Source organism: Sinocyclocheilus anshuiensis, unplaced genomic scaffold (genome assembly GCF_001515605.1).
Source record: "Sinocyclocheilus anshuiensis isolate Anshui unplaced genomic scaffold, SAMN03320099.WGS_v1.1 scaffold195, whole genome shotgun sequence".
NCBI classification, from domain to species: domain Eukaryota; kingdom Metazoa; phylum Chordata; class Actinopteri; order Cypriniformes; family Cyprinidae; genus Sinocyclocheilus; species Sinocyclocheilus anshuiensis.
The window spans coordinates 1,227,090-1,242,895 of NW_015548236.1; the positions used below are offsets into that span (position 1 = coordinate 1,227,090).

Here is a 15,806-nt window from a genome sequence, read left to right on the forward strand (position 1 = left end):
TAATATATATATATATATATATATTCACAGTCATGTGAAGAAGTTAGGACACTATTGAATTCCATGGTTTTCCTTATCAGGACATATAACTGGTTCTTAAAATTTGGACAATAAAACCTCAGATGAACAACAACACATGATATATTGCACTGTGTCATTGTTTATTTAACAAAAATAAAGCCAAAATGGAAAAGCCATGGGTGACAAAATTAGGACACTAATAACACTTTTTTTTTTTTTTTGCATTCCCATTTGCTTAAATAGCAAAAGAAAAAAATCTAATGTGCTGTATTCAAAAATAAGAAAGACCCTCACAGCAGTGTTAACTATTTTTTGTAATTGAGGAAAGGTAATATAACAATAAATGTTATAGATGTGAATTATATTTCTTAAAAATGAATACAGGGAACTACCACTTTTGTTTATCAGCCAGGCACAGTTAATGGGCAATTATAGTAGTCTCAAAATGGTCAGATATTGGGAAGTAAATGAAATAAAATCTCTAAAAATGTCACATTTAACATCATTATTACAGAGTGTACAGTATACACACAGATAAATGACAAATATGTTTATTAAACAGTTACTACAAATGGTCTTATCAAATGTGTGTGTGTAAATAGTGTATGTAACAGTACAGTGTGTCAAAGAAAAACACTGTTTCTTTACTCTCTTCTCAGGTGTTTATGGTCTTGACCGTGCAGCTGTTGGTCACCTTCTCTTTTGTTGCCGTTTTCACCTTTGCAACTGACGTCAAAGTGTTTGTACGGAGAAATCAGTGGACATACTATGTCTCCTATGCTGTCTTCTTTGTTTCACTGATCGTTCTCAGCTGCTGTGGAGAGTTTCGCCGCAAACACCCATGGAACCTGGTGGCACTGGTACAACTGCCTATATTTACACATGTTTTTATTCTATGTATTCTATGTTCTAGTTTTTATATGATTTAATATGATTTGCAAACTGGAAAAATTAGTTGTTTGCATTATGTTAAATATTTTTGTTAAATGTTTTAGTATATAGCTAACTGTATTTCTTCGTTCTCAGTCCATCCTGACCCTGAGTCTGTCCTATATGGTTGGAATGGTCGCCAGCTACTATGATACAGATGCAGTTATCATGGCAGTGGGCATCACTGCGGTGGTCTGCTTCACAGTTGTGCTTTTCTCATTGCAGGTTTGTTTGCTCACTGTAGCAGTCTCATAGTTTTTCTTCTTTTTGTTTTATTGTATCGTATTTTATTGTATTCACACTTTGTTACCAAACAACATCTCAAGTTTATAATGACAGCATGGCAGGATTTCATAGTGTAGTTCACGGTTGTGGACCTTCCCATTCAACTATTGCAGAATTACTTTCCGAACGTTTGAACTAGGAGGTTTTATCGAGTGTCTTCCATGCATCCTTTGTATGCGGTAACCACCACTGATTGTCATTATCCTTCTCTTTTTCAAAAATAGAGCAAATATGACTTCACTTCCTGCTGGGGTGTTCTTTTTGTCTGTCTGATTGTCCTTCTCCTGGCCTCTTTCCTCTGCATCTTCATCCAAAACAAAATTCTCCACATCGTCTACGCCTCGCTCGGGGCCCTGCTGTTCACTTGTGTAAGTAAAACCATCAATACCTTAATATCCTTTTAAAAAAAAATTTTCACGTAAATGTATACTTCTGTGTTACTAAGACTGTTAAATTTGTCAGACCTTTTTTTCTTCAATCTATTCTTTACTTGCGTTATTGATAACCTTTAAAACCTTTGGCATTCTAGCTGTCAATTTATTGAAAAGAAATGTTGAGTTGTACATCTGATCTTCTCTCTCTGGTTAGATTTAGTTTACTTTTTTCTTCTTTTTCTTCTTTCATCTCTTCAGATATTTCGGCTTACTCACTTTAGAAACAAAATACTTCTTAGACTTTAGAAAAGACATTGTATTGTGACTTCCACACTTCATTAAACTACACTGCTGTTTTCAACAAGATAATAAAACAGAAGTCTGGACTAATGGCTGGAGTGGTGCTTTGCTATTGCACTTTAAGATTAAATAACCATTAGATTAAGAAAAATAAGAAATAGATAAGATTATTAGGGTTTGGACAGTTTGTTTGATCAATAGCATGCTGCATTGGCGAACATATATCTTTCAAAAGTGGAAACCTGCACTTTGCTATTATAGTTTAATTGTTTGCTATTAAAGTTATCGTCCTTTGTCAAAACGGTGTAAGAATTATGTCTTTGCTGTGAGGTACATGTAAAGCGTTTCACCATCTGTCTTAAACTGGGTCACCAAATTTGTGCCCTTTCGAAATCTCCAATTTTCCAGTCTGACTGGCTGTATAAAATCATATGTCTTTTGGAGCAGTGAGATTAAGCTGTTGGAACATCAGGAAATTACTGTAGAGTTCTTGGATAAATCCTTCAGGAAATTATGTTGTGCAGTACCATTCAAAATTTGGATTGGTAAGGTTTTTTTTGAATTTTTTTTTTATGTTTTTGAAAGAAATCTCTTATGCTCACCAAGACTGCATTTATTTGATCAAAAATACAGTAAGGACAGTAATATTGTGAAATATTATTGTAATTTAATATAACCTTTTTCTATTTGAATATATTTTAAAGTGTTAATTATTGCTGTGATGGCAAAGCTGAATTCAGCAGCTGAATGATCCTTCAGAAATCATTCTAATATGCTGATTTGGAGATTTCTTATTATAATCAATCTTAAAAACAGCTGTGGTGCTTTTCATACATTGATACATTTTTTCAGGATTCTTTGATCAAGAGAAAGCTCCAAAGAACAGACTGACTGCAAACTTTTAAACAGAATAGTGTAACTATTGCAGTAAAGCAGGATACAAACCCAGTGAACTTCATGTAGTATTTGCTGATGATTTGAGAACACACAATTTTGTAGTTTCTGAATAAAACATCAGTGGTGCTGCTAGGCCCAGTGCATTGTGCTAGGTGATTGCTTATAAGCTTAAAGTGTTAAAAGAGCCCCTCACCAAGTCTTTATGATATTCTAGTCCCTAAATATTATTTGAATCACTCCTTTGATGTAAGTCTATGAGATTTTTTTAATCACCCACAAGGTAAAAATTGTATATAATAGCACACATCTTTAAAAAAACGAAGAAAAGGAAAAGATTAATATCATTTTCAATCTCTGTATCAGTTCAGCTTGCTTTATTTCCCCAAGCACAACATGAATGCGATACTCAGTGCTTGTTTGTTCTTTCACAGTTCCTAGCTGTGGACACCCAGCTTCTCCTGGGCAACAAGAAGATGGCCATTAGCCCAGAGGAGTACGTCTATGCAGCTCTTAACCTCTACACCGACATCATCAACATCTTCCTTTACATCCTGGCCATCGTGGGTCGCACCAGGGAATGAGTGTGCCCCCTTCCTGTAAGAAGAGAAAAGTGCAGTCCACTTTACACGGAATGATGTACCAACTCACATTTCTTCACCTTTCCTCATATTCTTAATTTATTTGTCTTTCACATTCCCTGTATGTCAACATGTACAGGCTGATCAAGCCATAAGCTCTTTGTCCTTTTCTGGGCAAAATTAGAAATCAGAAAATTATTTAAGAACCCGTTTGAATGTAGTTCCTCTACATCGCTCGCTCTGTCCTTGTTAAAACCGCTTCTGGTTCTGGAGATGTATAACGTGATATGACTCAACAGTTGCATCCAAACGGCATGGCAGAAATTTCACTCGACTAACTTTTGCATCTTTGCTCTCTGGTTGATCGAGAGGCAGAAAGAAAGAGCAGATATCAATGAGCGGAGATTTGTTTGTCAGAGTAACGAACATTACTGATGCTAATGTGCTCCACTAGTCAAAAAATAAAGTCTCTGCATGATAGTCTAACACAGCGAAGAATGTCAGACAGACATCGATACTTCTCCAAACATTTGCATATATATACAGTAGCTGTAAATAGTCAAATAAAGCTCAAACCCCTCTAGTTCTAGGCATGAATATCTGAATATCTGTCTGTGCTGCTCACTAATGTGTGCGTTTCTATAACATTGCTGCTTTGCAACGTAATACCACCAATATATACACTCCAAGATGACAAACGTTTGTTCAGTTGACTTATCTACAGTATAACTATGAGAAGTAAAATAAAGCCTGTGTATAATAACTTTTAATTTTTTATTTTTGAGAGGAAGGTGAGCTTGTGTGGTTGTCCTGACTATTAAATAGTTCCAAAGGTCAGTATTTGAGGCTCAAACACTACATTACATAACTCTTTTCTCTTTCATGCTGACTACTTTACTTTTTTTTTTATTAAATAGATCATTTTGTTGTTTTGTTTGTGTATGTGTGTGTGTGATTGAGGGAAAGATATGTAATTCCCTTATTTTAACAAATGTGAATGGAATATTGGATTATTTGATGCTTTTGGAAATATCACTAGTTGCACGTTACCTTGCAAAAATGTTCCATGTGCTGGACAATAACAGGATATTTCTAGGATAATTCTTGCATTTGATGTTTTTGTGGTTATTTATAAGTTATTTATTAAAATGCCAGAGGAAGTCTGCTGGGTAATGGACGAATTGTCATGAACATGGTAATATGGTTCTTTTTAAATTGTCCTAGAAATTTAAGAATTTAAAAACACTAAACATTGACCGGCATTTATTTAAGCGTATTAGGGCTAATTGCAGTATGTAAAGACAGATTTCTGTTAATTAAAATTGTTTACTAATGAATATTCACTCCAGATGATTGCAGATGTGAATGTACAATGGTTTCACAGCTAATTAATTAACTTGTAACATTCACTGAAATGTCATGTACCCAGCTGAAATCTCCTACCTTGCATGTGGCGCTATTGAACATTGAACTGGCTGTGAAAGGCATGGGTTAAGAAAATATTGACTTGGGTGGCATAAACCTTCTTTTGTTTATTTGAGTAAAATATTTGTCTTTATTACTAACTTCTGCATAAGTAAAGCTATAGTGGATTGAGGTGTGTAGAGTGTGTTTGGGCTTTGTAGATCTCTTTGCACTGTATATTTGCATTAGACTAAAAGTTCCTCTGCAGCCCGTTTGCTTTTCATTACAAAAATAAAATTAGAGGAAAATACAGCTTGAAATGGTCATTTGTTGTACTTTTAGTGACTGGAGTAGATTGCAAATCATACATGAAATGTATCATGACATGAATTGTTGAAAATTGTTATGAGACCAATTTTAAATGAATCAGTATCTTGATCATTTGAGTGAATCACTCAAAGACAGGTGCTCGTTTCATTCCATGTCTATTAATACATTGATAAAATTAGTCTTCACTATCAGAAAAAAAAAAAAAGGTTCAAAATCTACACAAAACCTTTTGGGTACTAATATGTATGGACTCTTTAGGTACAAACGTGTATCTTTTGAAGAGGTACTGCCCCAGTGACCACTTTTGTACCTTATTTTCTGAGTGTTGTGTATGGAAAAATATGTAAAGCTGACTCTAGTATTTGTGATTTATTAGTATTTGTTGTTCAGTCATGACCTAACGTAATAAGATAAGAAATAAAGTGTCACGAAGGAAGAGTAACATTACAACTGTTTATCTCATCATAATTATGATCATTTAAAAAACAGATTTTTCAGTTTTAATAGTCCTCACTACCAAAACTTTGTTTAGAAAATTTGAAGTTGTTTACTTTCATATATTGTATTATATGACTGTAAACATGAATCTGCAAAAGTCTTTGCCTCTGAAAGAGTCATAAATAAATAAACACCTGCAATTTTGGTCAAAAACAACAAGCATATGGTATGTATTTTTAGGGAGGAAATGCTCCAAAAATCCACAAAGGGGTCCTCTAGTGAGAGTGGCAGGTTTCGTATTGGAATCCAAATCATAGACAATATGATAAACTTAATTGTAACTTATCTATGAAATGTACCTTTTACTCAAATCAAGTGTAGTTTTAATGTTGTGATCTGAGATTAATCATTCACTTCCTGTGGCTGTTCTTAGTTAAAAATAGTTATTCAAAATGGTTGAAAATCCCTTCAAACATGTTTTCATATTGAACATTTGAACATTAACCCCTTAACTGTCACTCACATTTTTGAACATAGACATGAAAGAGCATGATCCAAACTTACATTTTTATAATTCATGAACGAAAACATTTTGTAACATATTGATGTACCATTTTCATGGTAATGCAATGTTTGATTTTAAAATGGGTTTCAAAGGAAGAATTTTGAGATTTAAAGTTTTCAATTGATATATAATTTCTGATGATTTCTAAAGTGTGATGGAGAAAAAGGCAACAAAGAAGACTTTTTTGACAAAGGTCAGAACTCCTATGTTATGTAGATTTTTGAGGTGCACTCGTCATAAATTAATCTATTACTTTTCCTACATCATTTTTAACAAAAACATTGGTAAAATATCTATTTAGGAGTCTTAGACCTTTCCAACGATATATAGTTTGTCATGATTAGATTAGGATTTAATTGTAATATAGTGAAGTAAACTTAGGCGTCCCACAGAGGGGACGGGTGACAGTTAAAGGGTTAAACACGTTTTATGTGTTAATATTCAGGAAACTTGCATGGATCTTTCAACTTTTAGTTTGCACAGTTTTTTTTATTTGTACACAGAATTGTGCAGTAGGTTAAAGGTGAAGAGGATGTTTTGGGAAGGGACAATGATCTTCATTCAGAGGAGCAGTAGTGGTGGTTGTGCTTGTTGATCAACAAGTGCTTCAGTTTTGGATCGTTCCTGTAGCGTTCAAGCAGCAACTCTTTTTCTCTTCGCTGTTTCTCCTTCCGTATTTTGTTCTCCTCCTTTTTCTTGGCCTTCTCTTCTGCCCAGGTGAACAGAAAAAGTGACACTTTTCTTTTGCTCTTTGGCTCTTGCTGGACATTCACATTGTGCTGGGTCTCATTTTTGGGACCTTCAGGAGAGGTTACACAGAACAGCTTCATCATGTGCTCATCCATCTCCTTGTTTTTCTGAGAGGCGTCATCCAAATGCCCTTCTATGGCCTTGGAGTCTCCCATTTCATCAGGATTATCTTTCACTTCCTCAAATCCCTGGACCCTCACCACTTCACTCGACCACACGTCCTCCAGCACCTCGCAGTCACTCTCCAACCAAGCTATCATCTGTCTCGGTTTCATTTCAGCCCCCAGCAGTCGGGGGCTTTCAGACTTGGGTAAGTCACAGGCCTGAAAGGTCTTCCCTGTGTACTCCACATACTCGGTCTCCTCATCCTCTATGTCGATGAGCATGAGTTGTGGAGGCGGCTCAAACAGGGAAGAAGTGTACGGCTGAGGCTTCAGCGGGCTGGGAGGACACACTTGAGTTGAAGAACGCTGCAGATCAACAACTTCATCAGATTCAGGAGTGGGGCTCGGAGGAACCACCAGTTGTCTGGGAGGACTCACTTGGGAGCGTCGGAGGGAAAACAGTTCATCATGTGCTGGAGTGGGATGTGGAGGAACCACTTGAAGAGGAGAACATGGCAGGGACACTTCCTCTGGTGCAGGAGCTGGCTTTTGAGGATGTATGGGCGGTCTGGTCACTGGCGGCAGGGGCTTGAAGCGAACAGTTGGTAGAGTAAGGTCTTTGAAGACACTTGGAAGCACTGGAAGTTCTCCTTCTATTGGCTTCAAGAATGAAGATCTCACTGCAGGACTGACTAGAGTTTGCTGAGGTTTGACCTCCACAAGAAATGGAGTAGGCTCAGTGGTCTTTTGTTCCTTCAGTTTTCTCTTCTCCTCTCTATGCTCACTTCCTCCCTCCATCAAATTTTCTAGACTCTGCATCTCTCTGAATTTGGCAGACTCTCTTTTTTTCTGCGGCACATGTCCTCTATCCTTTATCTTTTCAAGGCTAAGTGTCTCTCTTCCTTTTTCAGCCTTGTCTTTATGACTTCCTCCCTCATTCATCTCTCACCTGTCTTTCCTTCTCTTTCTTTCCATACTGTAAAAACCAATGTTTCAAGTTCGTAAATAAAGATTATTGTAGTAAATTATACAAGACAATACTATTTCAGTCTTTCTATTTTTAAAATTTCACATTTAATTCAATGTGTTGATGTTTCTTTGTAATTAATTGTGAAATTTACTAGCAATTACTGAGTGAAACTTGATTCTAAACCAATTTTTTTTTCCAGTGCAAGCTGGTACTTCTCAGCTAAGTTACCTGGCGGCGTCTCCTCCTGCACTTCCTGTTTTTGGCAGTGAAGTGGAAGGCCTCACTCTCACCCGCCTTCGTCAGTGATGCCTCTGGAAGTTTCTCTAGTGCCACTCGTTCTTGCGCTGCACATTGCTGTGCCCTCAAAGGTGTCTCCCTTCTGCGCAAGGAGTGAGCAAAACGCTCAAAAAGTTGTCTAAATACACTGCTAAACAGTGCCATTGTGGACACTGAATGCTGCAAGTGAATTCAATATTTGTCGTCAGTATCTGCAGAAAGTCACGAAAGTAGCTTTCGATCTTTTCACTCCTAACACACCAACAGAAGACAATTAGTCAGAACAGCAGTTTAGAGCTGCCAGAACGGAATCTCCATTATGATGTCACAACAGTGAGCTGAACCCTGAGAACTCGGAACTATATGAGCAGCTCAGGAGAGAAGCAGTAAATACATCAACACTAGTGGCTCCATATTAAATACTGACTGTGTCCTAACAAGTTTCCCAAACTCTTCTCCTGTCCCTGAAAATTAAAAGATAATAAAAAAACTGATCACGTTTAAAAGACAATTATAATTTAGAAAGGTACAGGCCAGATTGGACTGAAATTAAACATTTAAACAAATAATCTAACAGGCCTGTAAAACATTTCACCCTGCTTTAAACTTATAATAATAATAATAACAACAGCAACCAAAGTTGTTAAACTTGTAACTTTTTAAAATTAATTTAACTTTATTTATTTACTTTATTAATTTTTAAATTATGTTACATAGTCGATGTTACAGTTAGACTGGTTTTGGTTGGTTTTGTTTTAGCACTAGCTGAAAAATCAGCTTAAACCACAGTGACCAGTGTGTACATTTTAAACAATAAACAATTTAAACAATAAAGTAAGATTTGTAAACGATTTTTAAGTCTCTTATGCTTACCAAGGCTTAATTTATTTAATCAAAAATACATTAGAAACTGAAATATTGTGAAATATTACATTTATAAAAAATTGTTTTTAATATATTTTAAAAAGTACTCCTGTGATTGCAAAGCTGAATTTTCTGCAGCCATTACTGCTGACGTTTATTTCTAAAAACGTTTATCATTATCAATGTTGAACATATTTCTTCTGCTTATTTCTTTCTTTTCCTTTTTTTTTTTTTTTTTTTGCATTATGCTGTGCTGGTGTCTTCATCTAAGAGTCTCTGACTGTAATAAATTAGTGCCTGATCCCCTCTGTATTCCCCGAAAAACTATATATCCCATCAATTAATCTCATATACCATAGTTTCTATTTTATTAATACATGATTGCAGTTTGAAACAGAGCTAGACTGCATGCCCTAAACTGCTGTCTGTGTGTCATCGCTAAGGTTTGTAACAGACTCACACATGCGCGCGGTGAGACTGCGCATGCTCACTGTGCGCTCTGTGGTAAACCAGGGAATGTGTAGCTAGCTTGAGGAGTTTTCAGCTTTAATATCCTCGACCCTCGGGTGCCTGGTATAGGCAAGGAGCCTTTTCTACCCAATTCTTAATTGTAATTGAAAATGTCCGTGTTCTCGGAGCCTGCTTTGGAGAAGAAATTATCAGAACTGAGTAACTCCCAGCAGAGCGTGCAGACCCTTTCACTGTGGCTCATCCACCACAGAAAACACTCCAAAACCATCGTCAAAGTCTGGTATAACGAGCTGAAGAAAGGTAAGGAGAGGTACATTATACCTCAAACACCTAGAATAGCTTTACAATGCGAGGTTATGTTATGTTTTGTCGTTTTGAAATAAAATTAAACAAGACATGTAGCAAACAAGCTAATCATAGGTTCCCTTATAAGCTAGCAGCTTAGCTCATTTAGCAGTTAACGTACAAGTTTTGGTTCCTTCACGTATTCTGCAGCTTACTTTGCAGGTTATTATTTAGACAAATACTCAATTCCTTTTTTTTTTTTTTTTGTTCTTTATTTTCTTTATCAGTGAACAATACCAGTCTGTATGAAAATTGCGGATATTGAGACACTCAGCAACATGTGTTTTTAGTCAACTCAGCTTAAAGTTTCACTACAGCATATACGATTTTGGTGAATCCCAGAGGAAATATTCAATATAATATCTACATTAGATATGTTATGATCTATTTCCCAGAGTTGTTGATGCTCCCACTGACCCTGGCAGCCATTTTGAAGCATATACTCATCTGTTTCCATACTAGATTCAGTTTTAGGCAATATTTGGGGGGTTTAGGCCATAGCCTAATGTTTTTTTTTAATTATTGTTTATTTTTGAAAATTCCAGTAAACATGGCAAGATGCAATGATTCTACATGTACCCAGACCCCTTTACTCCCCTGCCCTGGCACATGTGGTCTGTGTTGGGATGAGATCAGACTTGTCTGATCTAACATAGGGTGTGCTTTATAAAAAGTGTAGTTGATCCCAAAGTCTAGTTTAGGATCAACTAGATCCCCCTCTTTGAATGGCAAGTACTGGGTTTTTATTTTATTGAGCTAAAAAAAAGTTTAATAGTTTTGGGTGGCCAAAATCAGTGACAGAAATAGTGATGTTTAATTAGCGCTTCTCTGGTGAGGCGTTTCACATGCTACTATCTATTTCATGCATGCATGGATGATGCTAGAATAGCTCACATTTGTTTGGCCCGCTGCTGAAGAACTTGGTTTTATTTATTACTTGACAACACGCCACCCTGAACAGCACACCTTAATTACCCAATTACCTACCTTTAATTAAGCTTTATTTCTCTTTTTTTTTTTTTTTGCTTTTGTTTTAAGAAATGTATTTTTATGCAACAATATTTACCAGTTAGTGGCTTTAGATTTCATTGCTTAATCATTGCCTATTCCAATATTATGTTGCCACTTGCCACAGATTTTTGCATCTATTTATATAGAGATACTTAACAGAAATTGCTTATGAACAATTTTTAAGGCTGTCCGTTGCTAGTATTGTCACAGGTCTGCACAGTCCTCTTTTATCTTCTCACAGACATGATAAACATTCACTTAGTCTGATCCTGCCTAACTGCTGGTGCCATTGAAGGCTTATTATAATGTTGCACCTTTGTGATAATGACACAATGTGCTGTAGGAGTCTAGATTCTTTGATCAGCTCTCTTGTATTTATCTCCAACAGACTGCATGCGAACATCATGTTAAGGTGTACAATACATTTATTGACCTTAGGGCTCAATCTAGGGCTCAAGCTTATAGTAATATGATTAATTTTGTGTTTGGAAAACTGGTCTCTAGTAATTGTCATGTGTTTGACTTGTTGCACAGTGATGTCATTGCAAGTACTTAGCAATGCAGTTTCGTTTACTTCAGTTTGCCCCAGTCAGAGTAGATGCAATACTTGATTGACAGCCACAGGCTCAGCACCCACCTACTTCCACTCACTACTACGAATCTACATCCCCTCCAGAAGTCTGAGATCCGTTAGTGAGCGACGCCTCGTGGTACCATCACAGAGAGGCTCAAAATCACTTTCCAGAACATTCTCGTTCATCGTTCCTGGCTGGTGGAACGATCTTCCCACCCCTATCCGGAATGCTGAATCCCTGACAATTTTCAAGCGACAGCTGAAAACTCATCTCTTTCGACACTACTTGACTTCATCCTAAAAAAAAAAAAAAAAACGTTTGTTTTTCTCTTTATTTATTCCCTCCCTTTCTAGCTTGTACTTATTTGAACAAATGCCTGAAACTTGGTATTACGAGCACTTCCTGTGTCTGTTTGCCTCTTTAAGAAGAATCGCTTTATGTATTCCCCAATTGTAAGTCGCTTTGGATAAAAGCGTCTGCAAAATGACTAAATGTAAAATGTAAATGACATAATAAATGCAAGTTATAAAGCTGCTGTGTAGATGAAGTGATTTTAATCTGCCCTTTAGAAATGGTGCCATCTTTCTATATGAAAATGTATAATTTAATTAGAGTTTCTTAAGAAGTGTTGAGTCATTTTTATTTTGACCTAGTTAGTGGTTGGTTAGGACAACAATGAGGGCTTGGGATTACTGTGTGGGCTAGCAGTGCTAAGATTAATTCATAGGATTTCATGCCGTCTCCGAGTGATTACCGTGCGTTCTTGGTTTTATGGTTTAACCTAGTTGCTTGGGATTGATCTCCTTTTAGGCTAATGGGATAATATTACAGCTTCAGAATAACATCATCAAGTGCAGACTGTTTGAATTCAGTGTTGTGCTTTTGAATTAGGTTTGTTTTCATGAGTTTTCATAATTTTAAAGTTATTACATGGCCTTTATTTCTAAATACTGTGCATTTGCTTGCAGGTGGGATTGGATTATTGGTGCATTGCTTCAGTGGTGGTAATAAAAAAAACAGTGCTATCTTTAGATCATTTCTCCTGAGATCTCATTGTGTGGATAGTGAAGGTGTAGTTTCCATAGCAGTTTTTTTGTTCAGGAGGAATCCATAACAAGCATTTCTCGCTTGTTATGGATTCTACATGCTTTTGTTGCTTAGTACATATTTTAATTGCTATTCAGTTACTTCAAATATATTATTTTACTCTCAACATTCAAAACCAATAGTAGAAATTATTTAATTGGTTTAATTAAGAAGCACATGCCTTTTCTTTTAGACCACAAATATTTAAAGAATAAGAAATGTTTTTTTCCCCTCTTTCTCTCTGTGCAGCCCAGGTGTCCCGTAAGCTGACTTTCCTGTATCTTGCTAATGATGTCATACAGAATAGCAAGAGGAAAGGACCAGAGTTCACTCAAGAGTTTTCCCCAGTTATTGTTGATGCTTTCAAACATGTTTCCAGGTGAGTTAGACCAGTGTATTTGGGCTGTTTAGCTCCTATGTAAATTGCAATTGTTATATTTTCTTATTTAGTGGGTTTAGTACACATACACACACAATATTGACAAAAGTACTGGGACACTTTTAATGAACAGGTTTGACTACTTTAGTAATTTCCATGAGTAAAAATCTTAATATTAAAGCATATAATGATATTCTATTCTAGGGAATTTTGGACACGACCCTTTTTTATTCTAACATGACAATGCCTCTTTGTATAAGGCAAGGTTAAAAAATAAATGATTGATTCAGTCAGTGTGGAAGATCTTGACTGGTCTGCAGTAGTGTTGTCAAAAGACCCGGTATTTCGGTACCAAGTCGGTACTAAAAAAATGAAAACGTTACGGTACCAGGTTTTTTTAAGTACCGGTGGTACCGAGTACCCGGTCAACCCGGTTCTTGATGCGCTATCCGCAAGCTATCCTCTTCCAGTGTTGCCAAGTCGGCGGTTTTCCCGCGGAATTGGGCTGCTTTAACACTGTTGCCGAATGTTTTTGTGTTTTGCTTTGGTACCGAAATTGGTACCGAGAACCGTGGATTTTCACTGGTATTGGTACCGAATACTGAAATTTTGGTACTGTGACAACACTAGTCTGCAGAAAGCAAAGTCCTAATCCAAGCTGAACACCTCTGGTGTGACTTTAAATGCAAACCTTGGCTTTAAAAGCCAAAAACTCCACCAAACACCAATGACTTGTACATATGGACAAGAGTATTGGGATACCCCTTTCTACAGAACAGAAAAAGGCACTTCCAAAACTGTGGCAACAAAGATGGAAACACAATTCATGTATGTAAAAATTGTATTTCCAGTTTTGGAAGTGTCTAAAATAACTGTACCCATATGTACCAGTCATTGGTGTTTGCATGTGTATACAGTTTTATGCACAAGTTTGGGCACCCCTCTGAGGCTGCATAATAATTTGCTCTGTCTTTTTAAGAAAAGATCGTAGTGATATGCCATTCAGTTTTTAGAGAAAGATGGATAATGTGATTGTTTTTCAGACAAAAATTCTTAGTGTAGCAGTTTTGAGATGTATGAAATAAAATCAAATGTGAAAAATAGAGTGCAGGGAGTTTGGCCTCCCTTTCAGTTGTGGTGATTTGAAATATCTGTGAATATCTGTAGTCAATTAATGCTGATTGATTGCAATTCAAAATTGATTTGATTGGTTCAATAAACATTAGACTGAAAATACAGGTTCAACAAATAATGAAAAAGGTAGCTCTTTTGAAAAATAAAAATAGAAAAATATTAATTAAAATATTAAAAAATAATAATGAAAAATATTCAAGTTAGCTAATTGCTAGTTGTTCTTCTCTTTGAATTTCTACTGGAAAGTAGCAACATGGGAACCTCAAAAAACTCTCTAAAGACTTAAAAACTAGGATAATTTCTCAATATCAATTAGGAGAAGTCAAGTCAAGTCAAGTCACCTTTATTTATATAGCGCTTTTAACAATACAGATTGTGTCAAAGCAACTGAACAAATTAGGAGAAGGATACAAAAGTTATCTCAAAGGTTTAAGGTCTCTGTCTCCACAGAAGGAAATATGTGGTAGGCCAAGAAAAATATCTGAAAGGCGAAGAATGGTTAGAATGGTCACAGACAAACCACAGACCACCTCCAAAGAGCTCCAAGAACATCTTGCTGCGGATGGTGTCATTCTACATCGCTCCACGGTCCAGCGCACTTTGCACAAGTCACAGCTCAATGGAAGGGTGATGCGGAAAAACCTTTTCTGTGTACTGCCAACAAGCAGAGTCGTTTGAGGTATGCAAAGGCTCGTCTGGTTCATGTTCAAGAATCAGTCAAGAGGTTGAAGTTACAGGACAATGATCCAAAGCATTGTTCCAAATCTACCAAGGGATTCATGTACAGACACAGATACAGTGTTCTAGAATGGCCATCCCAGTCCCCAGACTTGAACATCATCGAAAATCTATAGAATGATTTAAAGCAGGCTGTCCATGCTCGGAAACTATAAAACCTGACTGAACTGGAGACATTTTGCAAGGAAGAATGGTCCAAAATACTTGAAGCCAGAATTCAGGGACTTATCAGTGGCTATTAGAAGTGTCTACAGGCTGTTATTTCAGCAAAAGGAGGCTCTACTAAATATTGATGTAATTATTCCATTGGGGTGGCCAAATTTTTGCACCTGTCTGTTTTTATGAATCACATTGCGTTGTTTCTGTTGATTCAATTGATTTCCATAAGGTATAAATTATATCCAAATGAAGTTGCTGCTACAAAAGCCCAGCAGTTTATAAACTAAAATTATGATAGATATATGATATCTATCCATCCATAAATCATTATATATATATATATTGCGCCATTACGCAAGATGGCGCCGATGGTGATGGCAGCCTCCGTGGTGTGCTCTGCAGTTGTGTTTGTGTTTTTGTTAGTTTGTCCTGTCTTTAGTTATATCCCTGTAATCAGTTTCACCAGAGACGAATTGCTGGACATCAACCGATATATTACCGGTTTTCGACTATTCTGATGTTTTGCTGGACATAGTAGTTGGCGGGCTTTTCAGCTGTTTCAGGCTTTCAGCTGTTCAGAGCGGACCGCGACGCAGAATCAACAGGGATATCTGTGAAGAAATGTGCATTCCTACCAGGACTCATCTAACTTAGAACAACGACAAACCATGGTTCACTGCAAAACTCAGACAGCTCCGTCAGGCCAAAGAAGATGCTTACAGGAAGGGGGACAATGTCTTGTATAAACAGGCCAAATACACACTGGAAAAGGAGATCAGAGTGGCAAAGAGGAATTATTCTGAAAAACTAAGGACTCAGTTC

General features: G+C 36.6%; 2 protein-coding genes across 2 annotated transcripts in view; both read left to right on the forward strand.

Annotated features, from left to right (window-relative positions):
• Window positions 1-4,539, forward strand: part of grinaa (glutamate receptor, ionotropic, N-methyl D-aspartate-associated protein 1a (glutamate binding)) — a 17,191-nt gene extending 12,652 nt beyond the window's left edge. Inside the window, exons 4-7 of the mRNA XM_016441927.1 lie at window positions 681-881; window positions 1,048-1,176; window positions 1,461-1,604; window positions 3,239-4,539. Of these exons, the coding sequence (XP_016297413.1) occupies window positions 681-881; window positions 1,048-1,176; window positions 1,461-1,604; window positions 3,239-3,388 (624 nt within the window). The 3' untranslated portion in view covers window positions 3,389-4,539. The remainder of the gene's footprint in view (window positions 1-680; window positions 882-1,047; window positions 1,177-1,460; window positions 1,605-3,238) is intronic.
• Window positions 4,540-9,488: 4,949 nt separating this feature from the next.
• LOC107654721 (regulation of nuclear pre-mRNA domain-containing protein 1A-like) lies at window positions 9,489-15,055 on the forward strand. Its single transcript, XM_016441928.1, has 3 exons — window positions 9,489-9,857; window positions 12,824-12,953; window positions 14,538-15,055. Exons 1-3 carry the CDS (start codon window positions 9,707-9,709, stop codon window positions 14,716-14,718), a joined length of 462 nt encoding a protein of 153 aa, XP_016297414.1. The 5' UTR covers window positions 9,489-9,706; the 3' UTR covers window positions 14,719-15,055.
• Window positions 15,056-15,806: the final 751 nt, after the last annotated feature.